At 44.7% G+C, this 26,545-nt stretch overlaps 2 protein-coding genes across 2 annotated transcripts in view; one reads left to right on the forward strand and one right to left on the reverse strand.

Moving 5' to 3' along the window:
- Positions 1-26,545, reverse strand: part of LOC137651338 (F-box only protein 32-like) — a 203,417-nt gene that overhangs the window by 95,104 nt on the left and 81,768 nt on the right. The window lies entirely within an intron of this gene.
- The window catches only part of LOC137650449 (argininosuccinate lyase-like), an 87,309-nt gene that overhangs the window by 6,383 nt on the left and 54,381 nt on the right, over positions 1-26,545 (forward strand). The window contains exons 3-4 of the mRNA XM_068383675.1: positions 9,288-9,458; positions 20,232-20,363. Of these exons, the coding sequence (XP_068239776.1) occupies positions 9,288-9,458; positions 20,232-20,363 (303 nt within the window). The remainder of the gene's footprint in view (positions 1-9,287; positions 9,459-20,231; positions 20,364-26,545) is intronic.

Below are 26,545 nucleotides of genomic sequence, written 5' to 3' on the forward strand. Positions count from 1 at the left end.
GTTACACTTTAAGTCCATGCCTAAGGTCAAAAGGAGTGTTCAGCTGTGTTCCTAACCTTCTTTGGTTGCGACACTAAATGCAATCTTAACCTGGAGTAGCAACCCTAATTGTAATAATGAATCCAACCATTTCATGTTACAGTTATATGTACGTGCAAAATGTTTATGAGCTTTCGTTATTAAATTTCTGTTTATATTTACTAGCGTAGTGAATCTCAATATATTTTGAAAGGGAATTAAAAAAGTTAAAAATGAAAGAAAACTTTATTTGCATATCCTTTTACACAAAAAGTAAGGTTTTCTTCTGTGGTTAGCAGTAACATTTTAATACTTTGCTGATAAATTTAATTGATTCACAGAATGAATACTATAAATTACATAAAAAGTGGATAGTTTAAGAACCAAATAATATACTATTGGTATTAGCAGTGACCACATTAAAGAAAATATTACAACAAATTACAGAAATTCCAAAAGTTTGCTCAGTGGCTACTTGGAAACAGCTTCATTTTGTGCAGATTCTCAAATTTGAAAGCTATTTGTACTACGGGCTAAATTACACGAGTATAGGTGTTTTATGACTGCCTCTTTTGTTACTGTGTCCAGTAGAATCTTTACCTTTCCCTATTGAAATAAATAAGTAACGTTAATGAAATTAAAATGTAAACAGCTGTGAATTACTAAGATACAATTTTGCAAGACTGTACCTTCTTGATCCTAATTTGGGTCGTGACCCTGGGTTTGGGATTTTTGCAAGACCCTCTGGTGACCCTCAGAAATACTGTACCTTCTTGATCCTAATTTGGATTGTGACCCTAGGGTTGGGAAATACTAGTCTAGCTGAATGAAAGGTGGGTGGGGCTTCACTTCCATGACCGTTCCAACTTCCATGAAGTCATTCTCCTATTAAGAAACTCTGGTTTTTATAGCTAGAAAAAATACGACTAACAATACAGTACTTGAAAAAAGTGCGATATAGAGTAAGCGACTCTTTCGTCATTTTAATCTACATTTTTTCAATATTTAACTTAGCCGGTGATTATAATAGCTGCAACTCTGTTGCTCGACAGAAAACTCTAAGGTAAAATTCGCCAGCGATCGCTACACAGGTTGCGGGTGTGCCCAACAGCGCCATCTGTCGTCCAGATACCCAGTACTCAATGTAAACAAAGAACTCAATTTTCTCTCTGTCGTGCTCCCGACAAGACGTGCTTATTCGCTGTTGCTAAACTGGATTTGTTTTCACAACTAATTGGTGAAGTACACTATTCTAGTTTTGAGCTTTCGCTGTGCAGGCATTCTCTTCGCAATTCCTTGAACTCTTTTTGATTACGGATTCTTTGTTGATGACTTTTTGATAGTTTTTGAATTCCCCTTTGACCAATTCAAAATGGCTGACCCTTCACAAGTCCCAAAATTTAGGAAGTGCAATGCTAGGGACTGTTCAAGGCGTCTTCCGAAGGCCTCTATCGACCCTCACACTGTTTGTTCCAATTGTCGGGATAAAACCTGTCAATTGGAAGATCGATGTGAGGAGTGCGTTGGGCTTTCGGAATTCGATTTTATCGAATTCCAAAAATATACACGTAGGCTAGAGAGAGATAGAGTTAGGAGAAGTTCCTCTCGTTCTATTGACATTTCCTCTCCTCATGCCCCACAACCTATTCCTTCCCCTGTAGTGGTTGCTCCTAATCCCCCTTCTGGCACTCAGGAACCTTCGATGGCTGATATGATGCGTGCCATCCAAGCTCTGGGTGAGAGAGTTGAGTCCCTGGCTAGTGACCGTAATCAGCTCATGGCGGATGTGAAGGAGCTGAAGTGTAAAAGTGCAGTGGGAAGTGTTAAAGTGAGTGATAGTGTTGTGGATAGTGTTGCGCTTGAGGGTTCGTCTGTTCGTGCCTGTCGTCCTCCTAGTCCGGGACCTCTTGCAAGCTCCCAAGTCCAGGGGAGAAGCAATGTCGTACGACAAATGGGTTCGAGAGGCTTTAATCAGCGAACAGACGTTCCCTCCGTGGTATCGGGCGTATCTACCCAAGATCGCCCCTGCCTAACAAAGACGAGAGAGCCCATTTATACCTCGTCTTCGGAAGGGGTTTCTCGCAAGAAACCTTGGACCAAGGTCTCACGACCGTTAAAGCGCAAGTCGGTCCCTTCCGCGCAAGTCCAGCGGCCCAGCTGTAGCCACTGGGTCAGTTCGGACTCGCTGCAGTCATCCGATGACTGCTCACCTCCTAAGAGAGGCAAAGCGGTACCGCTTCAGACAGTTACACCGTCTGTCGCCGCACCTGCTCCTGTAGACCCTAAGTGGTCTTTACTGCAAGACATGCAGTCGCAACTAACGTCGCTTATGCAGGACTTTCGTGCGGAGAAGGTTGCTGCCGCACCAGTAGCTAGTGCAGCTCCTTGCCTACAACCACCCACACGATCGGTTGTGCGTCCTGGGGACGCTGAGGTAACCTTCTCACGCACTCCAGTTGAGAGAGTTCCGCCTCCCATGCGTTCCAGTGTGGTCTGCCAGCCGCATGTTGACGTTCAGCGACGCACGGAGGTATCTGTTGACGTCCGTGAGGTTCAACAACCGTCAGAGTTGTTTTGTTTTGACGCGGTGCGTCAACCTCCGCAACCCAGTGTGGTTGCCACTGCGCACCCACATCAGTCTAGACAGTCTGGAGTAGACGCTGTGCGTCCCCGCGCTGCTATGGTTGTTGCCAGCTCACAGACTGGGCAACAGTTCCATGACGTTGCGTCCGGCTCAGTCACGCATGCACCCGTGCGACCGGACTCCGCTATCCAGCCGTTACCCACTCCGTTGCCGCTTCCTCATCAATACTCGGATGAGGGACTTTTCTGATGATGATGGTGCTGCACACGTAGATGAACCGCATTCAGAACTGGACGAGCCTAAGTCTACGCAACCCTCTTTGGACTATAGGAAAGTTTTGGCCCTGTTCAAAGAGATGTTTCCGGACCAGTTTGTGTCTGTGGCTCCGCGTTCTCCTCCGTCAGAGTTTGTGTTAGGCATGTCGTCAACCACCCCTGCCTTTACTAGACTCGTCCTCGCACGCTCGTCCAAGAGAGCTTTGCGGGTGATAGGAGAATGGCTGCAGTCCAAAAAGAGTTTAGGGAAGACAGCTTTTACGTTTCCCCCTGCTAGACTCTCTTCTAGATCGAGCGTCTGGTATGCCACGGGAGAAGTTCTCGGCTTGGGAGTTCCTGCCTCTGCCCAGGGCGACTTCTCAAGCCTTGTAGACTCTCCCCGCCGCCTAGCCATGAGACGCTCAAAAATATGTTGGTCATCTTCGGACCTGGACCACCTTTTGAAAGGTATCTATAGAGCCTTCGAGGTTTTTAACTTCCTAGACTGGTGTCTAGGAGCACTTAGTAGAAAGATCTCTCCGATGGAGAAGGAGACTTCCTTGCTCATTATGTCCTGCATGGACAAGGCCGTACGTGATGGGTCTAATGAGCTTGCTGCATCTTTCGTGCCCGGAGTCCTCAAGAAGCGTGAAAACCTATGCTCATTCCTTTCAGCTGGAGTTACACCATGCCAGAGATCCGAACTTCTGTTTGCTCCTCTTTCCAAGTGCCTTTTTCTAGAGGACCTGATCAAGGAGATTGCCGCTTCTTTGATACAGAAGGATACTCACGATCTTGTTGCGTCCTCTGCTCGCAAAGCCACCCCTTTGCCTACCTTGTCAGCTAGACCAAGGATGGACACTCCAGCGTCCCGTTTTATTCCGCCCTTTCGTGGCAGAGCCTCCAGCAGAGGAGGTGCTCGTGCCGAAGGGAGACGTGGAAAGAAGAAAGGAACCAAGTCCTTTAAGGGCAGAGTCTGACTGCCAGCTTCTTCAGACAGCAGTGGGAGCCAGACTCAAGAACTTCTGGCAGACCTGGGAAAAGAGAGGCGCAGATGCACAATCTGTGAAGTTGCTCAGAGAGGGGTACAAGATCCCGTTTGTACGAAAACCCCCTCTAGCAACGTCTCCCATCGATCTCTCCCCCAGGTACAGAGAGGAAGACAAGAGACGAGCATTGAAACAGGAAGTGTCTCTCTTACTAGAGAAGGGAGCGGTAGTCATAGTCCTGGACCATCAAACCCCGGGATTCTACAACCGTCTCTTCTTGGTGTCAAAGAAGACAGGAGGGTGGAGGCCGGTGCTAGACGTCAGTGCGCTGAATGTCTTTGTCACAAAGCAGACGTTCTCCATGGAGACCACAAAGTCGGTTCTAGCAGCGGTCAGAAGGGAAGACTGGATGGTCTCGTTAGACCTAAGGGACGCCTACTTCCACGTCCCCATCCACCCGGACTCCCAACCTTTTCTAAGATTCGTTTTCGAAAAGGTTGTCTACCAGTTTCAAGCCCTGTGCTTTGGCCTAAGCACAGCTCCTCTTGTGTTTACGAGGCTGATGAGGAATGTAGCCAAATTCCTTCATTTATCGGACATCCGAGCCTCCCTCTATTTGGACGACTGGCTTCTCAGAGCTTCTTCCAGTCGTCGCTGTCTGAAGGATCTAAAGTGGACTCTAGATCTGACCAAGGAATTGGGTCTCCTTGTCAATATGGAAAAGTCACAAGTGGTCCCATCCCAAGCTATTGTATTTTTAGGGATGGAGATTCACAGTCTAGCTTTTCGGGCTTTTCCGTCGGCCCCCAGAACAAGCCAAGCCCAGTTATGCATCCAGAACATGCTGAAGAAGGAACGATGTTCAGTCAGGAAGTGGATGAGTCTGATAGGGACGCTATCATCCCTGGAACAGTTCGTGTCATTAGGAAGACTACACCTCCGTCCTCTTCAATATCACCTAGCATTTCACTGGAAAAAGGACAAGACGCTAGAAGCGGTCTCGATCCCCGTTTCCGAGAAGATGAAGTCTTGCCTGACATGGTGGAAGGACAGTATCAGCCTCAGAGAGGGTCTGCCCCTGGCTGTTCAGACTCCTAACCACGTTCTCTTATCGGACGTAGGCTGGGGCGCGACATTAGACGGTCGGGAATGCTCGGGAATATGGAACTCGAGTCAAAGGACAATGCATATCAACTGCAAGGAGCTACTGGCAGTACATCTGGCCTTGAAAAGCTTCAAGTCTCTCCTTCAAGGCAAAGTGGTGGAGGTGAACTCGGACAACACCACGGCTTTGGCGTACATCTCCAAGCAAGGAGGGACCCACTCACTGACGTTGTACGAGATCGCAAGGGACCTCCTCACCTGGTCAAAAGGTCTAAACATTTCGCTAGTAACGAGGTTCATCCAAGGCAACTTGAATGTCATGGCAGATTGTCTCAGTCGGAAGGGACAAATCATTCCAACAGAATGGACCCTCCACAAGGATATATGCAAGAGACTTTGGGCCACCTGGGGCCAGCCAACCATAGATCTCTTCGCAACCTCGATGACCAAGAGGCTCCCAATATATTGCTCACCAATCCCGGACCCAGCAGCAGTTCATATAGATGCCTTTCTCCTAGATTGGTCACATCTAGACCTATATGCATTCCCTCCGTTCAAGATTGTCAACAAGGTACAGTGATACCTCGGTAGTCGAACGACTCTATACTCGAACAATTCGGAGTTCGACCAAAATTTTCGAGAAATTTTTGCTGCGGTGCTCGACCAAAAATTCGGTACTCGACCAGCCGAACACGTGACGACCGCATGGGCTTTGTGATGATCGCGCCATCTCGGCCACTCTCGCTTGTTCGGGAAGCATCAGTTCTCTCGAGAGCGTCACTCAGACAACGCGCGATCAGCATTCGTTGTGATTTAGTGATTTTCAGTGCTTTTAATTGCTTTTTTAGCTTTCATAATGAGTCCCAAGAAAGTAATGAGTGTTAAGGGGAAGGAGAAGAGGAAAACAGTGCGAACAACGATCGAGTTGAAGAAGGAAATTATAGCGAAATATGAGAATGGTGTACGAGTGTCCGATTTAGCGGTAGAATACGGAATGGCGAAGTCGACCATTTCTACGTTTTTAAAGCATAAAGAAATGATTAAGAAGGCGAATGTTGCAACGGGAGTTACGGCGGTAACTAAGCAAAGGCCACAAGTGATTGAGGAGATGGAAAAGTTGCTTTTAATATTTATTAAAGAAAAACAGTTGGCCGGGGAAAGTGTTAGTGAAGCGTTCATTTGTGAAAAAGCGTTGCATATCTATGAAGAATTAGTGAAGAAAAGTCCGAGTACCAGTGAAAGTGATTCATTTACATTTAAAGCGAGCAGGGGTTGGTTTGAAAAGTTTCGTAATAGAACAGGTATTCGTAATAGAACAGGTATTCATCATTTTCGAAGAATACTGCAGAGGAGGAAGAAACAATTAACAATAGACCAGTTTTTCACAAAAGAAAAGAAAGCTGCTACATCAAAGCCTGTTTCTCCTCCAAAGAAGAGACAAAGAAGAGAAGAAAACCCTGAAATAGATCTGCCCACCCTTTCATTGGAGAGAGAAACAACTCCTGAAGGAGAACTACCCCGCCACATCATGGAAGGGGACTCTCCTTCCAAGCAGTAACCTCCCCCTTCCATCCTCTCCACATCCATCCCTGTATGCCATCGAACCGCTGCTCAAAGGTATGTTCACTACAGTACAGAAAATGGTTTAAAATTGTTTTATTTTAGTACAGTAAATGGTTTAAAATTGTTTTATAGGATTTTCTGACCAATTTCATACACATTTAGATAATTATTGTTGTTTAGGTACACGTTTTATTAATATTTTGGGCCTGTTCGAGTGCTTGGGAACGGAATAGAATATATACCATTATTTCTTATGGGGAAAAAAAATTCGGTACTCGAACAAATCGGAGGTCGAACACGGATCTCGAACGGATTATGGTCGAGTACCGAGGTATCACTGTACTGCAGAAGTTCGCCTCTCACGAAGGGACAAGGTTGACGCTAGTTGCTCCCCTCTGGCCCGCGAGAGAATGGTTCACCGAGGTACTTCGATGGCTAGTAGACGTTCCCAGAACTCTTCCTGTAAGGGTGGACCTTCTACGTCAGCCACACATAAAGAAGGTACACCAAGGCCTCCACGCTCTTCGTCTGACTGCCTTCAGACTATCGAAAGACTCTCGAGAGCTAGAGGCTTTTCGAAGGAGGCAGCCAGAGCGATTGCTAGAGCAAGGAGAACATCCACCCTTAGAGTCTACCAATCGAAGTGGGAAGTCTTCCGAAACTGGTGCAAGTCAGTATCTGTATCCTCGACCAGTACCTCTGTAACCCAAATAGCTGACTTCCTCTTATACCTGAGGAAAGAACGATCTCTTTCAGCTCCCACTATCAAGGGTTACAGAAGCATGTTGGCATCAGTCTTCCGTCACAGAGGCTTAGATCTTTCCAACAATAAAGATCTACAGGACCTCCTTAAGTCTTTTGAGACCATGAAGGAGCGTCGTTTGGTTACACCTGGTTGGAATTTAGATGTGGTACTAAGATTCCTCATGTCAGACAGGTTCGAGCCGCTACAATCAGCCTCCCTAAAAGATCTCACCTTAAAGACTTTTCCTGGTATGCTTAGCCACAGCTAAAAGAGTCAGTGAGATTCATGCCTTCAGCAAGAACATCGGATTTTCATCTGAAACGGCTACATGTTCTTTACAACTTGGTTTTCTAGCCAAAAACGAGCTGCCTTCTCGACCTTGGCCGAAATCGTTCGATATTCCAAGCTTATCGAATATGGTTGGAAATGAACTAGAAAGAGTCTTATGCCCTGTGAGAGCTCTTAAGTTCTATTTAAAACGAACTAAACCTTTACGAGGCCTGTCTGAAGCTTTATGGTGTTCAGTTAAGAAACCATCTTTGCCTATGTCAAAGAATGCTTTATCCTATTTTATCAGACTGTTAATACGAGAAGCTCATTCCCATCTGAGTGAGGAAGACCAAGCTTTGCTGAAGGTAAGGACACACGAAGTTAGAGCTGTCGCAACTTCCGTGGCCTTTAAACAAAATAGATCTCTGCGAAGTATAATCGACGCAACCTATTGGAGAAGCAAGTCAGTGTTCGCGTCTTTTTATCTTAAGGATGTCCAGTCTCTTTACGAGGACTGCTACACTCTGGGACCATTCGTAGCAGCGAGTGCAGTAGTGGGTGAGGGCTCAACCACTACAATTCCCTAATTCCATAACCTTTTTAATCTTTCTCTTGAAATGTTTTTATTGTTGTTTTTGGGTTGTCCGGAAGGCTAAGAAGCCTTTCGCATCCTGGTTGATTTGGCGGGTGGTCAAAGTCATTTCTTGAGAAGCGCCTAGATTAGGGGTTTTGATGAGGTCCTGTTGTATGGGTTGCAACCCTTGATACTTCAGATCCTAGGGGTCGATCAGCATCCTAAGAGGATCGCGAGGCTCTGTAAGGAAGACGTACTTAAAAAAGGCAGAGTAATTGTTCAAGTCGACTTCCTTACCAGGTACCTATTTATTTTGTTTTTGTTATTTTGATAACTTCTAAAATGAAATAAAAATTCTTAGCTCATAATAATGTAAACATATTTTGCTGGTCTCTACCCACCCCCCTGGGTGTGAATCAGCTATTATAATCACCGGCTAAGTTAAATATTGAAAAATGTTATTTTGATAATAAAATAAATTTTTGAATATACTTACCCGGTGATTATAAATTAAAGGACCCTCCCTTCCTCCCCAATAGAGACGCAGTGGGACGAGGAGAAAATTGAGTTCTTTGTTTACATTGAGTACTGGGTATCTGGACGACAGATGGCGCTGTTGGGCACACCCGCAACCTGTGTAGCGATCGCTGGCGAATTTTACCTTAGAGTTTTCTGTCGAGCAACAGAGTTGCAGCTATTATAATCACCGGGTAAGTATATTCAAAAATTTATTTTATTATCAAAATAACATATTTCATAAGAGCTAAATTGATTACCCGTATCATTCTACTCTTATTCCATTTCCTACAAGGGTGAAAAGAAATTTAAGCGCTTCATTGTTTTGAATTCAGTTGTTTTTTACAATGGTATGGAAGATTTCAGACTTAGAGATATTTAGCTAATGCATGATTTGGTGGATAAAAGGAATGTATGAGCAACATGTTAATGAAAAGTAAAAGAATTAAGGGCAGTGGGATGTTGAGGGACACTAGTAGGAATAGGAAAGTGGGTATAATTAACAGTGTCACCTAAAATATAAAGACAAGGAGAATGTTTGGAGCAAATTATATGATATACTTGCAATACATGATAACCATGAGTTGCTTGATATATTCAAAGATACAGATAGAATTCAATGTTGAGGTAAGATTTCTGAAAACTTTTTAATATTTTGATTCTCTTTCAGGGAAGTGTGGCCTATGCCAAAGCTCTATTGAAAGCAAATCTTCTAACTGAAACAGAATGTAATGAATTAATTGCTGGTTTAGAAGAGGTTGCAATGGAATGGGAGGCAGATACTTTTACCATTCAACCTGGTGATGAGGATATCCACACCGCCAATGAACGAAGACTTAAGGTAGGGATGATATTGCTGTTTGTTCCTACACGTATACAAATCCTTTGTCCTTTAAAATAGGGATAAATCTCCAGTGGTACTGGAACTGTCATTAAATTGGTATCAGGATAGTGAGATAATGACAGGTTTGAAAAGGGGAAGCCCCACCCACTTTCCTGTCACAGGTATAGTCACTTCTGTCTCTGACTCTAACTGGTGCAGACGTACTGTTACGCTGCTGCTGCTTTTTTTTTTTTTTTTCTCCATGTAGTGAAGTGGAGTTAATTTTATTCCTATGCAAATACAATCCTTCAAAACCTATATGTTGTGTACCTTTGTGAAGGGGTTGCTGTAAACAGCCTTCCCCTCCACCTTTGAAGTTTTGTTCTCACTCTTTCGATGAGGATGACGAAGAAATCTGGGCATAATTTGTCTTGATTCTTGGTAGCTTCTCTGCCTAGGGGGAGTTAATGCATTTAGGGCCAAGTTTTGTCTTACCTGCATGCCCGAAAGTGAAAATATTTCCTTTGGCTTGTTTGCCAGTGTTCCCTAGATGGAGATCCCCGTGTTGGTATCAGTTAGTATTCCTGGTGTAATGGTTTTTTGTTGCAGCAAAGAAAGCTCTTGTAGCTTTATCCTCATTGGAAAGCTATCATTATCAGTTGCCCAGACTATGACTTCTATATAATGGAAGAATGGTTTTTGTGTTTCATAAGATTTTTCATAGTTCTTATCATTGTTTGCATTCATTCAGATCTTCCATGACTGTACCATCCTGTACGTAGTGCTGGTTATACAGTTGACTCTGTCTTGCCTTCTTCATCATAAATCTTACTACTACACAGCATTGTAGAAGTTTTATTCCAGTTCTGACCAGATTGTGGAATGATCTTCCTAATGAAGCAATTCAATGAGTGGAACTTCAGGATTTAGAACTTGTTGCGAATGCTTTTCTGTTGAATAGTAGCTTACAGGCCAGAATATCCCATTAACATACTGGGGCACAGGACCTAGATAGGAGGCTAGGTCTAGACGACCCAGTGGAAAGGTAGGAGAGTTGGGGAAAGCTCGCAAAAGTCTACCTTAAGTACAACTCGCCTTTATGTATAATCCGGACATGGTTTTCCACAGCATCCATCTCTCACTTGGTAGGAGAGGAAAGTGGAAAAGGGGGGTAGCAAGAAGGGGGGAGTAAGGAGGAAACTTGTGTCGCTTGCGATTACTTCCCACAGGCTACCTGGGGCTTTAAACCTACAGGACCTACAGGACCTGCATGGTGGAAATTACTGAACCAATGGAGAAGGTGTCCAAGGATTTCCTCGTACAGTCTTTCAGGTAGTGGGCCGTAAAGGTGGATTGTCTGGCCCAAGTACCCACTCGCATGATTTGGTCCACTGCCCTGTTGGTATCAAAAGCTAAGGAAGTGCTAAGGCCCCTAATATCATGGGGTCCCAGGAACCGCGGATCCATCACTTTCGTAAGGCCTTCTGATGACTTGCCGAAGCCAGGAGATCGTGTTCTTAGAAACTGCCCTCTTGACTGGGCCTGAAGAGACAAACAAACTTTTGATGGCTGGTCTGAGTTTGGCTGTCCTACTGAGGTATTTTCTGATTGTTCTCACTGGGTACAGAAGCAAGTCTTCCGGGTTGTCAGAGTGAGGGATTGCTGGAATTGAGAACTCTTCGAACCTAGGATCCGCAACTGCTGGGTTCTGGGTCTTGGCCACGAACTCTGTTAGGAACTTAAAGGACAGTTCCTTCCACACTTTCGAGTGCGAGACCTCGAAGGACAAGCCGTGGACCTCACTCACACGCTTGGCTGAGGCTAGAGCTAGTAAGAACACTGCCTTGAGAGTGAGGTCTATATCTAGAATGTCCTTAAGGGGTTCAAAGGGAGGCTTCGAGAGAGCCTTGAGAACCTTGGCCACATCCCACTGCGGAACCCTAGAGGCGCGTGGAGAACAAGACTGCTCGAAACTCCTGATGACCATGGAGATGTGGCGAGAAGCCCCCAGGTTGATGCCTCTGAGTTGCAAAACTTGCCCCAGTGCCGCACGGACTCCTTTGATGGCTGGAAGGGAGACTCCCAGGCCGTCCCTCAAGTGAACCAGGAAGTCTGCAATTCTGTCGACTGATGCGTCTAAGGGCCTCAGGTTCTGTGTGGCACACCACTTCACGAACGTGGCCCACTTGGCCTGGTACACTACGCACGAGGAGTTTCGGAGATACCCTGTCATCCTGGAAGCTGTCTTCTCCGAGAACCCCTCTTTCCTTAGCAGGTGCTTGATAACCTCCACGCGTGTAGCTGCAGGCACCGGGGGTTTTCTTGCAGCCTTCGGAAGTGTGGTTGATGTAACAGATCTTCTCTTACTAGAAGGGGCCATGGAGGGAGTGTGGCCAGGTCCCGTAGGTCCGCGAACCACTCCCTCTCCTGCCACCGGTGCGCTACCAAAGTCATCTTTGTAGCCCTTGACTGCCTGAGTCTGTGGAGTACCTGCCTGAGGATCCCGAAGGGAGGGAAAGCGTACACGTCGAGACCATCCCATGAGTGCTAAAGGTGTCCTCGAATGCTGCTGTCCGGTCTGGCACTGGAGAACAGAACACGGGTAACTGAGCATTGAGCCTCGTGGCGAACAGGTCTATTACCGGTGAGCCCCACAACTGGAGAACCTCCTGCGCTACTTGCGGGTGTAGAGACCATTCCGACCCTACTACTTGCCCTGTCCTGCTGAGGCCGTCGGCCAGTACGTTTCTCTTTCCCGGAATGAACCTGGCTGTAAGAAGGATGTGGTTCTTTTCGGCCCATTCCAGGATTTGAGATGTGAGGTCGCACAGTTCCCTTGATCTCAGGCCTCCCTGCTTCTTTATGTATGCCACTACTGAGGCGTTGTCGCACATGAGGGCTACTGAGTTTCCTCGAAGTAGATGGGCGAACGTCGTGAGGGCCTTTTGCACAGCCATGAGCTCGAGCAGGTTTATATGAAAGGTCTTTTCCTCTAGGGACCACTTTCCCTCTGCCGTTTCCTCGAGTAGATGGGCTCCCCACCCCTCCTTTGATGCGTCCGTGAAGAGCAGCATCTCCGGAGGAGGGGACTCGAACGGTATCCTTTCAGTGTGTTGTCCCTGAGAAAGTAGTTCGAGGTAAATACTGTTAGGAAAAATACAAATTACTTAAAATTTGTGATATATGTCACATTTCATAGTTTATATATGATAAATCCATTTCAACATTGTTACTGATTTTAAAATATTTTATATTTTTTCTATGTTCATACTATATATAGTTTAATCATTACTACTTTTATTTCCCTTTTGTAATGAATGGGCTGAATTTGCTGTTGGAGCTCTTGTAGGATGAACCAAGGTGTATGTATACCTAGTTAAATTCAAGGTTAAATGTTTGAGTTACGGACTTAGTGTATATACACTACTTTTTCAATATTAATCTTACCCGATGATCATGTAGCTGTCAACTCTGTTGCCCGACAGAAATCTACGGTCGGGATACGCCAGCGATCGCTATACAGGTGGGGGTGTACACAACAGCGCCATCTGTGAGTAGGTACTCAAGTACTTCTTGTCAACAAGAACTCAATTTTTCCTCTGTCGTGCCATCGGCAAGACCTACTAATACGCCGTCCCTAACTGGATTTGTTTTCACAACTTTTTGGTGAAGTACACTATTCCAGTTTTGAGCTTTCGCTATGCAGGGGTTTTATCTTCATTTCAAAACTTGAACTCGTTTTGGATAGATTTAATTATGGTGACGAAGAGAGTATGGACTCTCTTTCTCTTTTAAATGGCCGACCCTTCCCTTAGACGGAAGTGTTGGTGTCGAAGAGAGTATAGACTCTCTTTCACTTTTTATGACCGACCCTTCCCTTAGACGGAAGTGTGTTTAGGTTTTTGGTAATTTTGCTTAACAAAGTTATAGATTTAGTTTATATCTCTCCGCCATTTATAGGCCTCTTCGATTAACTTTCCATTTATTATAAACTTATAAAACTTAATTTTTATGTTTGTTTATATGCGACCTTTCCTAATAGTAGGCGGTCATTACTTGGAATCGAAGTTAATTAACATTGAGCCCGTCATATCGTATTTCCTGTTAAGAATTTATGCTATTTTAATTTTTAATGTTTTTGAAAGAATTTCTTTGATAGTCTCGTACTGTTTTCAAAGATGAACTAACGTTTAGTTTAGTCTCCGCAGTTGTTGACGTTCAGAACGTTCAACATGCGCTCTATCGTTACGATAGAGAGAGAGTATTTCACGGTTTCACGTTGCAGTAAGAGTAAACCGATTCTAGCGTTTCGTTCATTCTTTCTTAGCTTAAATGGTTTTAATTCTAATAAGAAACTTTTTATTTGGGAAACCTTTCAGTTTTTTTCTTTTAACAAATAATATGTTTTAACGATATATAATTGGGCTCATCTCTCAGGTTCTAAGTCAAGAGAGAGAGAGAGATGGAGACGGAGGGAGAGAGAGGAGAATAAACGTTTCGTTCAAGCGGGAAACGTTGTTCTCGTTTTTTACTCTTCTCCCTAGTCGCTATAGGGGAAGAAGGTAAAACGTTACTAGAGTTTTATTCTTGTTCTCAGGCTTTATGCGGTGAGAGATTTTAAACGTAGTTTATTTGATCTAGTGTTTAGTCTCTTTTCCAGCCACTGAATTCTTTATCTTTCATTATGTTTTTCTGTTACATTGTAAACTGTTTTCGCAATTACTACCTTTTAATGAAGGATAGGATTGCGTGTTTCAGGTACAAATCACTTAAAGTTTCGAGTTCAGTGAAATAAGTGCAAACAGAAAATCAAAAGTGATAAAGTGATATGCGCAAAGTGTTACAGTGTTGCGTTCGAGGGTTCGTCTGTTCGTGCCAGTTGTTCACCTAGTCCGATACCTCTTACAAGCTCCCAAGCCCAGGGGAGAAGTAATGTCGAAGGACTTATGGGTTCCACAGGTCTTGATCGACGAACAGACGTTTCCCTCCGTGGTTTCGGGTGTATCTACACACGTTGCCGACGTGATCACCCCACCCACACAAAGACGAGAGAGCCCATTTATTCCTCGTCTGCGGAAGAGGTTTCTCGCAGAAACCATGGACCAAATCTTGCAGCTTTTAAGTGCAAGTCGGTCCCTTCCGCGCAAGTCCAACGGCCTAGGTGTAGCCACTGGGTTAGTTCGGACTCGCTGCAGTACGACAACTGCACACCTCCCAAGAGAGGCAAGGTGGTACCGCAACAGGCAGTAACTCCGTCTGTTGCCGCACCAGCTGTTTTAGACCCTCAGTCACAACGGACAGTAGCTCCGTTTGTTGTTGTCTTTCATAGACCCTAGTGGTCCATGCTGCAGACTATACAGTCTCAGTTTGCTCCTTCATGCAGGAGTATCGTGCTGGAAGGTTGACAATGCACCTGTTAACCTACAACCCGCCGAGGTTGTGCGCTCAGCAGATACTGCGGCTGCCTGCTCCCACACTCCACCTGTGAGAGCTCCACCACCGATGCGCAGTCCACCCTGCCAGACGCATGTTCTTGCTGCACCATCTGCTAACATGCGTGAGCTACCGCATCAGCAGTGGGAAGGTTCTGTAGAGCTGCCGGGTTCCAGCTCTATGCGGCATTCGCCGCAGCCCATGCAGCATGCTCTGCATACCTTACAGCATGCTCCGCATACCATGCAGCATGCGCCGCATACCTTACAGCATGCTCCGCATACCATACCGCATGCTCCTCAACCCACCGCAGCCCCTCCCACACACCAGCACTCTGCTTTTGTTGTTACCAGCTCCCACACTCCGACTGCGGAGAAGGTTGACGATGCACCCGTGGGCCTACACCTCCCACGGTTGTGCGCCCGGCATGGCTTCCTGCTCTCACACTCTTGTTATGAGAGCTCCTCCACCCATGCACAGTCAACCCTGCCAGATGTATGATGACTCCCACACACAGAGCACTCCGTTGCCGTGCGTGAGCTACCACAAGCTGCCGTGTTTTGACACGGTGTGTCAGCCTCCGCAACACACTGTGGTTACCGCCACTCGCCCGCAGCTAACTAGTCTGTCAGGAGTTGAGGCTTCCCCACACAACTTTGGTTGTTGCCAACTCACAGACTGTCAAACAGTTACATGACATTGCCTTCTGGTCTGCTACTTATACACCAGTGCTGTATGTCCTCACGCTCCTGTTGGGGTTGACAGTTCAGTTTTTGACAGTTCACAGACTGTCAAGCAGTTTCATAACGTTGCCTTCTGGTCTGCTGCTTTTGCACCAGTGAAACCCTCACTGAGAGAACCTAGCTTTTCTCGGATATGGTTCCTGTAGATGAGAAAGTGCTGTTCTCCCTCCTTCTGATATTCCCTTGAGGACTCTGTCATTTGGAGAGGAGCCTTAAGCTGCTTAGCCTCCTATGGACTTTAATTTAAGCATAACATGCTTCCAGGGAGGGTAAATGGTTCCGCTTCAGTCGCTAACCCCGTCTGTTGCCACACCTGCTCCCATAGACCTTGGGTTTTGTCGCAAGACATGCAGTCCAAGCTTAGTCCTTGATAGAGGATTTTTTACGGAGAAGAACCTTCTTGCCAACGACCTTCCTACCGGTTGGTTGTACGCCCTGTTGACGCTGAGGTATCCTACTCACGTCCGCCAGTTGAGATGGTTCCTCCACCGGTGCGACCCAGTGTGGGTTGCCAGTCGCACGTTGACGTTAAGCTACTCTCGGAGGTGGTTGTGGACGTTCAGTGTGTCACTGGGAAGACGTTCAACAACCAGCAGAGGTGACTTGTTGTGACGCAGTGCGGCAACCTCAGCAACCTGATAAGGGGTTGTCTGTACTACCCAGACAGTCTAGACAGTTTCGGGTTGTCGCTGTACTTCCTCGCATCCCCATGGTTGACAGTTCACAGACTGTGCAGCAGTACCATGATCTTGTGTCCGGCTCCGTCACGCATCCACCAGTGCGACCGGATTCAGCGAGTCAGACGTTGCCCACTCCGTTGCCGTTTCCTCATCAGTTTCGGATGAGGAACCCTCTGATGAGAACATGGCTGAACAAGAAGATCAATCCCCAGCCCTGCTTTCCATCCAGAAGATGCTGAAGAAGGAATACGGCCCTGTCAGGCTGTGGATGAGTCTGGTTAGGACACTGTCATCCGTGGTTCAATTGGTGTCACTTGGAAGACTACACCTCCGTCCTCTTCGGTTTCATCTAGCTCTTCACTGGAAAAGGACAAGACGCTAGAAGCGGTCTCGATCCCGGTTTCCGGAAGATAAGTCTGGTCTTACCTGAGGAAGGACTTTATCAACCTTTATAGGGTCTTCCCCTGACTGTTCAGACTCCCAACCACGTTCTCTTCTCAGACGCATCGGACGTAGGCTGGGGTGCGACCTTAGGCGGTAGGGAATGCTCGGGATTATGGAACTCGAGTCAAAGGACAATGCATTTTAACTGCAAGAAGCTTCTGGCAGTACGTCTGACCTGGAAAAGCTTCAGGTCTCTCCTTCAAGACAAAGTAATGGAGGTCAACACGGACAACTCCCTGCTTTGATGTTCATCTCCTAGCTAGGAGGGACCTACTCTCTGACATGGTGCGAGTTCGATAGTGACCTCCTCTCCTGTTCAACAGGTCTAGACTTTTCACTAGTAACAATTTCTTCCAAGGCAACTTGAATGTCTTAGCAGTTTGTCTCAGTAGGAAGGGACAATAATTCCAACATATTGGACCCTCCACAGAGATGTATGCAAGAGACTTTTGGTCACCTGGGGCCAGCCAACCATAGATCTCTTCGCAACCTCGATGTCCAAGAGGCTCTCAATACTTTGCTCACCTATCCCGGACCCAGCAGTGGTTCTTTTAGATGTCTTTCTACTAGATTAGTCTCATCTAGATCTATATGCATTCCCTCCGTTCTAGATTGTCAACAAGGTACTGCAGAAGTTCGCCTCTCACGATGGGACAAAGTTGACACTAGTTGCTTCCCTCTGGCCCGCGAGAGAATAACTTACCGAGGTACTTCGATGGCTAGTAGACGTTCCCAGAACTCTTCCCCTAAGGGTGGACCTGCTACGTCTGCCACGCGTAAGAAGTTACTCCAAGGCCTCCACGCTCTTCGTCTCACTGCCTTCAGAGTATCGAAAGACTCTCGAGAACTAGAGGTTTTTCGAAGGAGGCAACCAGAGCGATTGTTAGAGCAAGGAGAACATCCACCCTTAGAGTCTACCAATCGAAGTGGGAAATCTTCCTAAACTGGTGCAAGTCAGTATCCGTATCCTCGACCAGTACCTCTGTAACTCTTTTAGCTGACTTCCTCTTATATCTGAGGAAAGAGCGATCTCTTTCAGCTCCCACTTTCAAGGGTTACAGAAGCATGTTGGCATCAGTCTTCCGTCACAGAGGCTTAGATCTTTCCAACAATAAAGATCTACAGAACCTCCTTAAGTCTTTTGAGACCACGAAGGAGCGTCGTTTGGTTACGCCTGGTTGGAATTTAGACGTGGTTCTAAGATTCCTTATGTTAGACAGGTTCGAACCACTTCAATCAGCCTCCCTGAAAGATCTCACCTTTAAGACTCTTTTCCTGATATGCTTAACCACAGCTAAAAGAGTCAGTGAGATTCATGCCTTCAGCAAGAACATCGGATTTTCATCCGAAACGGCTACATGTTCTACATCTTGGTTTTCTAGCCAAACACGAGCTGCCTTCTCGGCCTTGACCAATATCGTTCATTATTCCAAACTTATCGTATGGTTGGAAATGAACTAGAAATAGTATTATGTCCTGTAAGAGCTCATAAGTTCTATTTTAAAAACCTTTACGAGGCCCGTCTGAAGCTTTATGGTGTTCAGTTAAGAATTCATCTTTGCCTATGTCAGAGAATTCTTTATCCTATTATTTTCAGACTGTTAATACGAGAAGCTCATTCCCTTCTGAATGAGGAAGACCAAGCTTGGCTGAAGGTAAGGACACACGAAGTTAGAGCTATCACAACTTCCGTGACCTTTTAATAAAATAGATCTCTGCAACATATTTTCGACGCAACCTTTTGGAAAAGCTAATCAGTGTTCGCGTCTTTTATCTTAAGAATGTCCAGTCTCTTTACGAGAACTGCTACACTCTGGGACCATTCGTAGCAACGAGTGCAGTAGTGGTGGGGGCTCCACCACTACAATTCCCTAATTCCAGAACCTTTTTAATCTTTCTCTTGAAATATTTCTGGGTTGTCCGGAAGGCTAAGAAGCCTTCCGCATCCTGGTTGATTTGGCGGGTGGTCAAATTCTTTCTTGAGAAGCGCCTAGATTAGAGGTTGTGATGAGGTCCTTTAGTATGGGTTGCAGCCCTTTATACTTCAGCACCTAGGAGTCGCTCAGCATCCTAAGAGGATCGCTAGGCTCAGTAAGGAAGACGTACTTAAAAAGGCAGAGTAATGGTTCAAGTCGACTTCCTTACCAGGTACTTATTTATTTTATGTTTGTTATTTTGAATAACGGCTAGAATAAGATTCGGGATACTTAGCTTCTTTGTTAACATGTATGCTGGTCTCCACCCACCACCCTGGGTGTGAATCAGCTACATGATCATCGGGTAAGATTAATATTGAAAAATGTTATTTTCATTAGTAAAATAAATTTTTGAATATACTTACCCGATGATCATGAATTTAAGGACCCGCCCTTCCTCCCCATAGAGAACCAGTGGACCGAGGAGAAAATTGAGTTCTTGTTGACAAGAAGTACTTGAGTACCTACTCACAGATGGCGCTGTTGTGTACACCCCCACCTGTATAGCGATCGCTGGCGTATCCCGACCGTAGATTTCTGTCGGGCAACAGAGTTGACAGCTACATGATCATCGGGTAAGTATATTCAAAAATTTATTTTACTAATGAAAATAACATTTTGTTGTACTGAGTAATACTGTCCCTTCAATCAGGGTAATGTGGTATTCAGGTCATGAATGGTACTGATTTTTCTTCACAATACTTATGCCTTGGAAAGATGAGAATTCAAGATGACTGTGGTTTGGGGATAGCTAATTTTAGATAACTTATTGGCTAGCTGGAACGAATGGTTTTCACAAATTTGATGTTAATTTTTTTATAATTATATATCATAGCCAAGGTTTCCCATTGTAGAAATGAACAGGACATGAATTTTGGGTAGATACTGTATTGTCATATACATGCATTGTTTTTTTTACCTTCCTATTCTTTGAAATTTTAGAGACACAGAATACAAATGCTGTACATTTATAATTGGTGTACCCTGTATAAGGTAATCTGTAAAAGTAAGTACTGTAGATCTTCCAATACCACATCAATCATGTGAAGAGCCAGGTTTTTGTTTCTAAAAAATTGTAATTGAATGTATTGTACAGAATTCATTTATTCAGTTATAATTATAACAAAAGATTACCTTGTCGACTTTAGAATGTGTACTGCTGTACTAGACTAATACTGTATATTAAAGTTATAATTCGCACTTTGATAACATAACTATATGAAGATCCATTATGGGAGGGTATGGGATTGTGAGAATATTTGGTTTCATGCGATAGAAGTTTTGTAGTTTTTTTATCTAATGCAGACTTTCATTATACTTCAAAAGCTTTTAGTATATGAAAGCTTTGTATCTTTCAGTTTTCATGTCCTGTAATTTTAATGGCTGAAAATTAATGTATCTACAATTTCTGTATCAAACGGTACAAAAATTTGATATGGATTGATGGATTTTGTAACTGATATTAATAGCTACTGTATGTAAGACTAACAATGATACAAAGTATTCTCTTTAAAGGAAATTGTCGGTGAAGTGGGCGGCAAAATTCACACTGGACGCAGTCGAAATGACCAAGTAGCTGTCGATATGAGGTTATGGCTACGAGGACATCTTGGTGATATTTCATCACATCTTCTAGATTTAATTCGGGTAATTATTTATCATTTTGCTATAAGAATATTGGCTGTGGCTTCACTTTTTGGTCTCCAAAATACATGTCTGGATACAAAGGCTTTCTGAAGTTGGTATGTCAGTGACATTGTTGAAATTTCATAGCATAGTATATAGTAACAATAAGAGATTTACTGTACTTGGAAATTTTTTTTTATGTTTATATATAATAGATTTATTTTAATGTTATTATTCTTGAACTTCTCTTGTACGTTTCCTTATTTCCTTTTCTCAATGAGCTATTTTCCTTTTTGGAGCCCTTGGGCTTATAGCATCTTGCTTTTCCAAATAAGGTTGTAGCTTAGCAAGTAATAATAATAATAATAATAATAATAATATCCCATCTTTATACAAGTCATTGGATAAGTAACAAAGTAGGTATTTTGTAACTAGGTTAATAAGTTTTTCCATTCTTTGGTCTGTTATAGGTCCATTTGGCACCTGACTGTAACCATTTTTCTTGCTTCCTATATAGTTGTATTCCACCTCTATTCTTCTGTCATGCTGTCAAGACTTCTTTTAACACTTACATTCCGTTGGCAAGCTGCACTACCACAATATGTAAGCTCGGTCTTTTGACTAGTTCTATGTGGCCCACTTAAAAGAATTCATTTAGTTGTAGCCTATTTATCTATTAAAGTTATCTAGATAAATGTTTCATTTTCAGTAATTTTTATGGATTAATTGTCTTTCTTTTTATAGGCAATTTTCCTTCCCTTTTCTCAAAAGACATGAAGACAGAAAACCAAGATTGCCATTTTTTGGTATGTTTTGCCCTTATTCAGAAATGTTAGCAAGTATAACTGATTTTCGTCTTGTCATCTCTTTTTCAATATTTAACTTAGCCGGTGATTATAATAGCTGCAACTCTGTTGCTCGACAGAAAAACTCTACGGAAAAATTCGCCAGCGATCGCTACACAGGTAGGGGGTGTACTCAACAGCGCCATCTATCGTTCAGATACCCAGTACTCATTGTAAACAAAGAACTCAATTTTCTCTCTGTCGGGCTACCGGCAAGACCTACTAATTCGCTGTTGCTAACTGGATTTGTTTTCACAACTATTTGGTGAAGTACACTATTCTAGTTTTGAGCTTTCGCTATGCAGGTGTTTTATCTTCATCTTAAAACTTGAACTCGTTTTGGATAGATTTAATTATGGTGACAAAGAGAGTATGGACTTTCTTTCACTTTTAAATGGCCGACCCTTCCCTTAGACGGAAGTGTGTTTAGGCTTTTAGTAATTATCTTATCACGTTATAGATTTTCCTCTATATATTTTATATCTCTCCGCCTTTATTAGGCCTCTTCGATTAACTTTCCATTTTTTATAAACATATAAAAATAAATTTTAATGCTTTGTTTATATAGACCTTTCCTGAGAGTAGGCGGTCCTAACTTGGAAACCGAAGTTAATCAACGTTGAGCCCTTTATATCGTCTTTAGCTTTTAAAGAGCTAAGGATTTAAAACTTTTTAAATGTAATATTTTATGAAAGAATTTCTTTGATAGTCTTCGTACTGTTTTCAAAGATGAACTAACGTTTAGTTTTTTATGCTACGCAGTTGTTGACGTTCAGGACGTTCAACATGCGCTCTATCGTTACGATAGAGAGAGAGTGTATCACGGTTTCACTTTGCAGTAAGAGTAAATCGATTCTGACGTTTTGTTCATTCTTTCTTAGCTTAAATGTTTTAAATTCTAATTTAAAGGAACTTTTTATTTGAAAAACCTTTCAGTTTTTTCCTTTAGTCAAATAACATGTTTTTTTGACGATATATAATTGGGCTCTTCTCTTAGGTGCGAAATCAAGAGAGAAAGAGAGAGAGAGATAGAGACGGAGGGAGAGAGAGGAGAGAAAACATTCCGTTCAAGCGGGTAACGTTGTTCTCGTGTTACTCACGTCCCTAGTCGCTGTACGGGGAGGAAGGATAAAACGTTTTTAGGTTTTTATTCTCGTCCCCAGGCTATGTGCGGTGAGAGATTGAAAACGTAGTTATATGAACTAGTGTTTAGTCTCTTTCCCAGCCACTGATTTTTCTTTTTATCTTAAATATGTTTTCTGTTTTTTGCTGGTATTATGAGCTTGCATTATACGACTAATTTCGCAATTACTACCTTTTAATGAAGGGTAGAATTGCGTGTTTCAGGTAGAAATAAGTGCAAAACAGAAAATCGAAGTGATAAAGTGATATGCGCAAAGTGTTACAGTGTTGCGTCCGAGGCGCAAAGTGTTACAGTGTTGCGTCCGAGGGTTCGTCTGTTCGTGTCTGTCGTTCACCTAGTCCGGGACCTCTTACATGCTCCCAAGCCCAGGGGAGAAGTAATGTCAAACGACTTATGGGTTCGAGAGGCCTTGACCAATGAACAGACGTTTTCCCTCTATGGTATCGGGTGTATCTTACCAAGATCTCCCCTACCATAAGACGAGAGAGACGTTGTTTCTCCTCGCCATCCGTAGGCTTTTCGCATAAGAAACCTGTCACAAGGTTTCGAAGCCCTGAAGCGAAAGTCAGTCCTTTCAGGACAGGTCCAGCGTCCTGGTTACAGCCATTAGGACAGCTCTGACCCTATGCAGTCATCGGATAACTGCTCGCCGCCTAACAAAAGCGTAACACAGACTCCGAGAGTCTTTTTTTGTAGGCAAAGTGTTGCGGTCACAGACGTTACCCTCGTCTATTACCACAACCATTTCCGTTGATCCTTAAGGGGTTGTATGGCAAAACATGCAGTATATGCTTGCCTCCCTTATGGAAGACTATTCTGCCGATTAGTCCGTTGAGTCTAGCCGTTTATCTCATCGATATCCTGGCTTTCAGCCAACCTAACGTTCCTTTGTGCTTACTGTTGACGTTGGCGTAGCTTAGTCACGTCAGTCAGGTTGTTTAGAACCACACTCGATGCGGTCTCGTGTGGTTTTTCAGCCGCATTTGGACGTTAGGCCACTGGCTGATGCTCCTGTTGACGTTCAAGACGTTCACTAACAATCGGAGTTGACTTGTTTTGACGCTGTGCGTAAACCTCCGCATTCTAGAGTTGTTTTGACTGCTCAGTCTAGGCAGTCAAAGCAGTCTCGAGTGGACGCTGTGCGTCCTCACGCACCTGTTGTGGTTGACAGTTCAGTTGTTGACAGTTCACAGACTGTCAAGCAGTTACATGACGTTGCGTTCTGGTCCGCTACTAATGCACCAGTGAGAGACTCAGCTTTTATCGGACAAGGTTCCTGTAGATGAGGAAGTTGCTGTTCTCCCTCCTACTGATATTCCCTTGAGGACTCTGTCAGATGGAGAGGAGCCTAAAGCTGCTTAGCCTCCTATGGACTTTAATTTAATCATGATGATTTTTTTAAGGATCTTCGTCCGGATCTTTTTGTAACTGCTGCTCCTCGTTCGCCTAAACGTCAGAGCTTACACTAGGCCTAGCTACTTCGAAGCCGTTGTTTTTAAGCTAGTGCTCTCTCGCTCTCCTAGAGAGCGTTACGTTGGCTAGGCGACTGGTTTTTCACCAGGAGGAGTTTGGGGGATACAGCCTTTGCTTTCCCTTCTTTTAAACTGGTTTATAGAGCGAGAGTCTGATATGACACGAGAGAAGTTTTCGGCTTGGGAGTTCATGCCTCTGCCCAGATAGACTTCTCAATTCTGGTAGACTCTCCCTGGCGCCTAGCCAGGAGACGCTCCAAGTTGTTTACAGGTCAACTTCACAGCTGTTGTCGAGCCTTTGAAGTTTTGCTGTACTATTATGTCACGCATAACAAGGCTTTCAGGGATGGTAAACGGTTCCGCCTCAGTCGCTAACCCCGTCTGTTGCCACACCTGCTCCCGTAGACCCTAAATGGGCTTTGCTGCAAGACATGCAGTCCAAGCTTGCGTCCTTGATAGAGGACTTAAATGCGGAGAAGAACCTTCTGGCCAACAACCTTCCAACCGGTCGGTTGTGCGCCCTGTTGACGCTGAGGTAACCTACTCGCGTCTGCCAGTTGAGGTGGTTCCTCCACCGATGCGACCCAGTGTGGGTTGCCAGCCGCACGTTGACGTTAAGCGACGCTCGGAGGTGGTTGTTGACGTTCAGGACGTTCAACAACCAGCAGAGGTGACTTGTTTTGACGCAGTGCGTCAAAACTCAGCAACCCGGTAGGGTGTTGCCTGCACAACCCAGACGGTCTAGACAGTCTCGGGTTGACGCTGTGCTTCCTCGCGCACCCATGGTTGTTGACAGTTCACAGACTGTGCAGCAGTTCCATGATATTGCGTCCGGCTCCGTCACGCATCCACCAGTGCGACCGGATTCAGCGAGCCAGACGTTGCCCACTCCGTTGCCATTTCCTCATCAGTTTCGGATGAGGAACCCTCTGATGAGGACGTTGCTGAACAACAAGACGATCAGCCCCCAGCCCTGCTATCCATCCAGAAGATGCTGAAGAAGGAACGCTGCTCAGTCAGGCTGTGGATGAGTCTGGTAGGGACGCTGTCATCCGTGGATCAATTTGTGTCACTAGGAAGACTACACCTCCGTCCTCTTCAATACCATCTAGCTTTTCACTGGAAAAAGGACAAGACGCTAGAAGCGGTCTCGATCCCGGTTTCCGAAAAGATAAAGTCTTGTCTGACTTGGTGAAAGGACAATATCAACCTAAGAGAGGGTCTTCCCCTGGCTGTTCAGACTCCCAACCACGTTCTCTTCTCGGACGCATCGGACGTAGGCTGGGGTGCGACATTAGACGGTCGGGAATGCTCGGGAATATGGAACTCGAGTCAAAGGACAATGCATTTCAACTGCAAGGAGCTACTGGCAGTACGTCTGGCCTGGAAAAGCTTCAGGTCTCTCCTTCAAGGCAAAGTGGTGGAGGTGAACTCGGACAACACCACGGCTTTGGCGTACATCTCCAAGCAAGGAGGGACCTACTCTCTGACGTTGTACGAGATCGCAAGGGACCTCCTCACCTGGTCAAAAGGTCTAAACATATCACTAGTAACGAGGTTCATCCAAGGCAACTTGAATGTCATGGCAGATTGTCTCAGTCGGAAGGGACAAATAATTCCAACAGAATGGACCCTCCACAAGGATGTATGCAAGAGACTTTGGGCCATCTTGGGCCAGCCAACCATAGATCTCTTCGCAACCTCGATGACCAAGAGGCTCCCAATATTTTGCTCACCAATCCCGGACCCAGCAGCAGTTTATATAGATGCCTTTCTCCTAGATTGGTCACATCTAGATCTATATGCATTCCCTCCGTTCAAGATTGTCAACAAGGTACTGCAGAAGTTCGCCTCTCACGAAGGGACAAGGTTGACGCTAGTTGCTCCCCTCTGGCCCGCGAGAGAATGGTTCACCGAGGTACTTCGATGGCTAGTAGACGTTCCCAGAACACTTCCCCTAAGGGTGGACCTTCTACGTCAGCCACACGTAAAGAAGGTACACCAAGGCCTCCACGCTCTTCGTCTGACTGCCTTCAGACTATCGAAAGACTCTCGAGAGCTAGAGGCTTTTCGAAGGAGGCAGCCAGAGCGATTGCTAGAGCAAGGAGAACATTCACCCTTAGAGTCTACCAATCGAAGTGGGAAATCTTCCGAAACTGGTGCAAGTCAGTATCCGTATCCTCGACCAGTACCTCTGTAACTCAAATAGCTGACTTCCTCTTATATCTGAGGGAAGAACAATCTCTTTCAGCTCCCACTATCAAGGGTTACAGAAGCATGTTGGCATCAGTCTTCCGTCACAGAGGCTTAGATCTTTCCAACAATAAAGATCTACAGGACCTCCTTAAGTCTTTTGAGACTACGAAGGAGCGTCGTTTGGTTACACCTGGTTGGAATTTAGACGTGGTACTAAGATTCCTTATGTCAGACAGGTTTGAGCCGCTACAATCAGCCTCCCTGAAAGATCTCACCTTAAAGACTCTTTTCCTGGTATGCTTAGCCACAGCTAAAAGAGTCAGTGAGATTCATGCCTTCAGCAAGAACATCGGATTCTCATCTGAAACGGCTACATGTTCTCTACAACTTGGTTTTCTAGCCAAAAACGAGCTGCCTTCTCGACCTTGGCCAAAATCTTTCGATATTCCAAGGTTATCGTATGGTTGGAAATGAACTAGAAAGAGTCTTATGCCCTGTAAGAGCTCTTAAGTTCTATTTAAAACGAACTAAACCTTTACGAGGCCC

This window comes from Palaemon carinicauda, chromosome 12 (genome assembly GCF_036898095.1).
Source record: "Palaemon carinicauda isolate YSFRI2023 chromosome 12, ASM3689809v2, whole genome shotgun sequence".
Taxonomy (NCBI): Eukaryota; Metazoa; Arthropoda; class Malacostraca; order Decapoda; family Palaemonidae; genus Palaemon; species Palaemon carinicauda.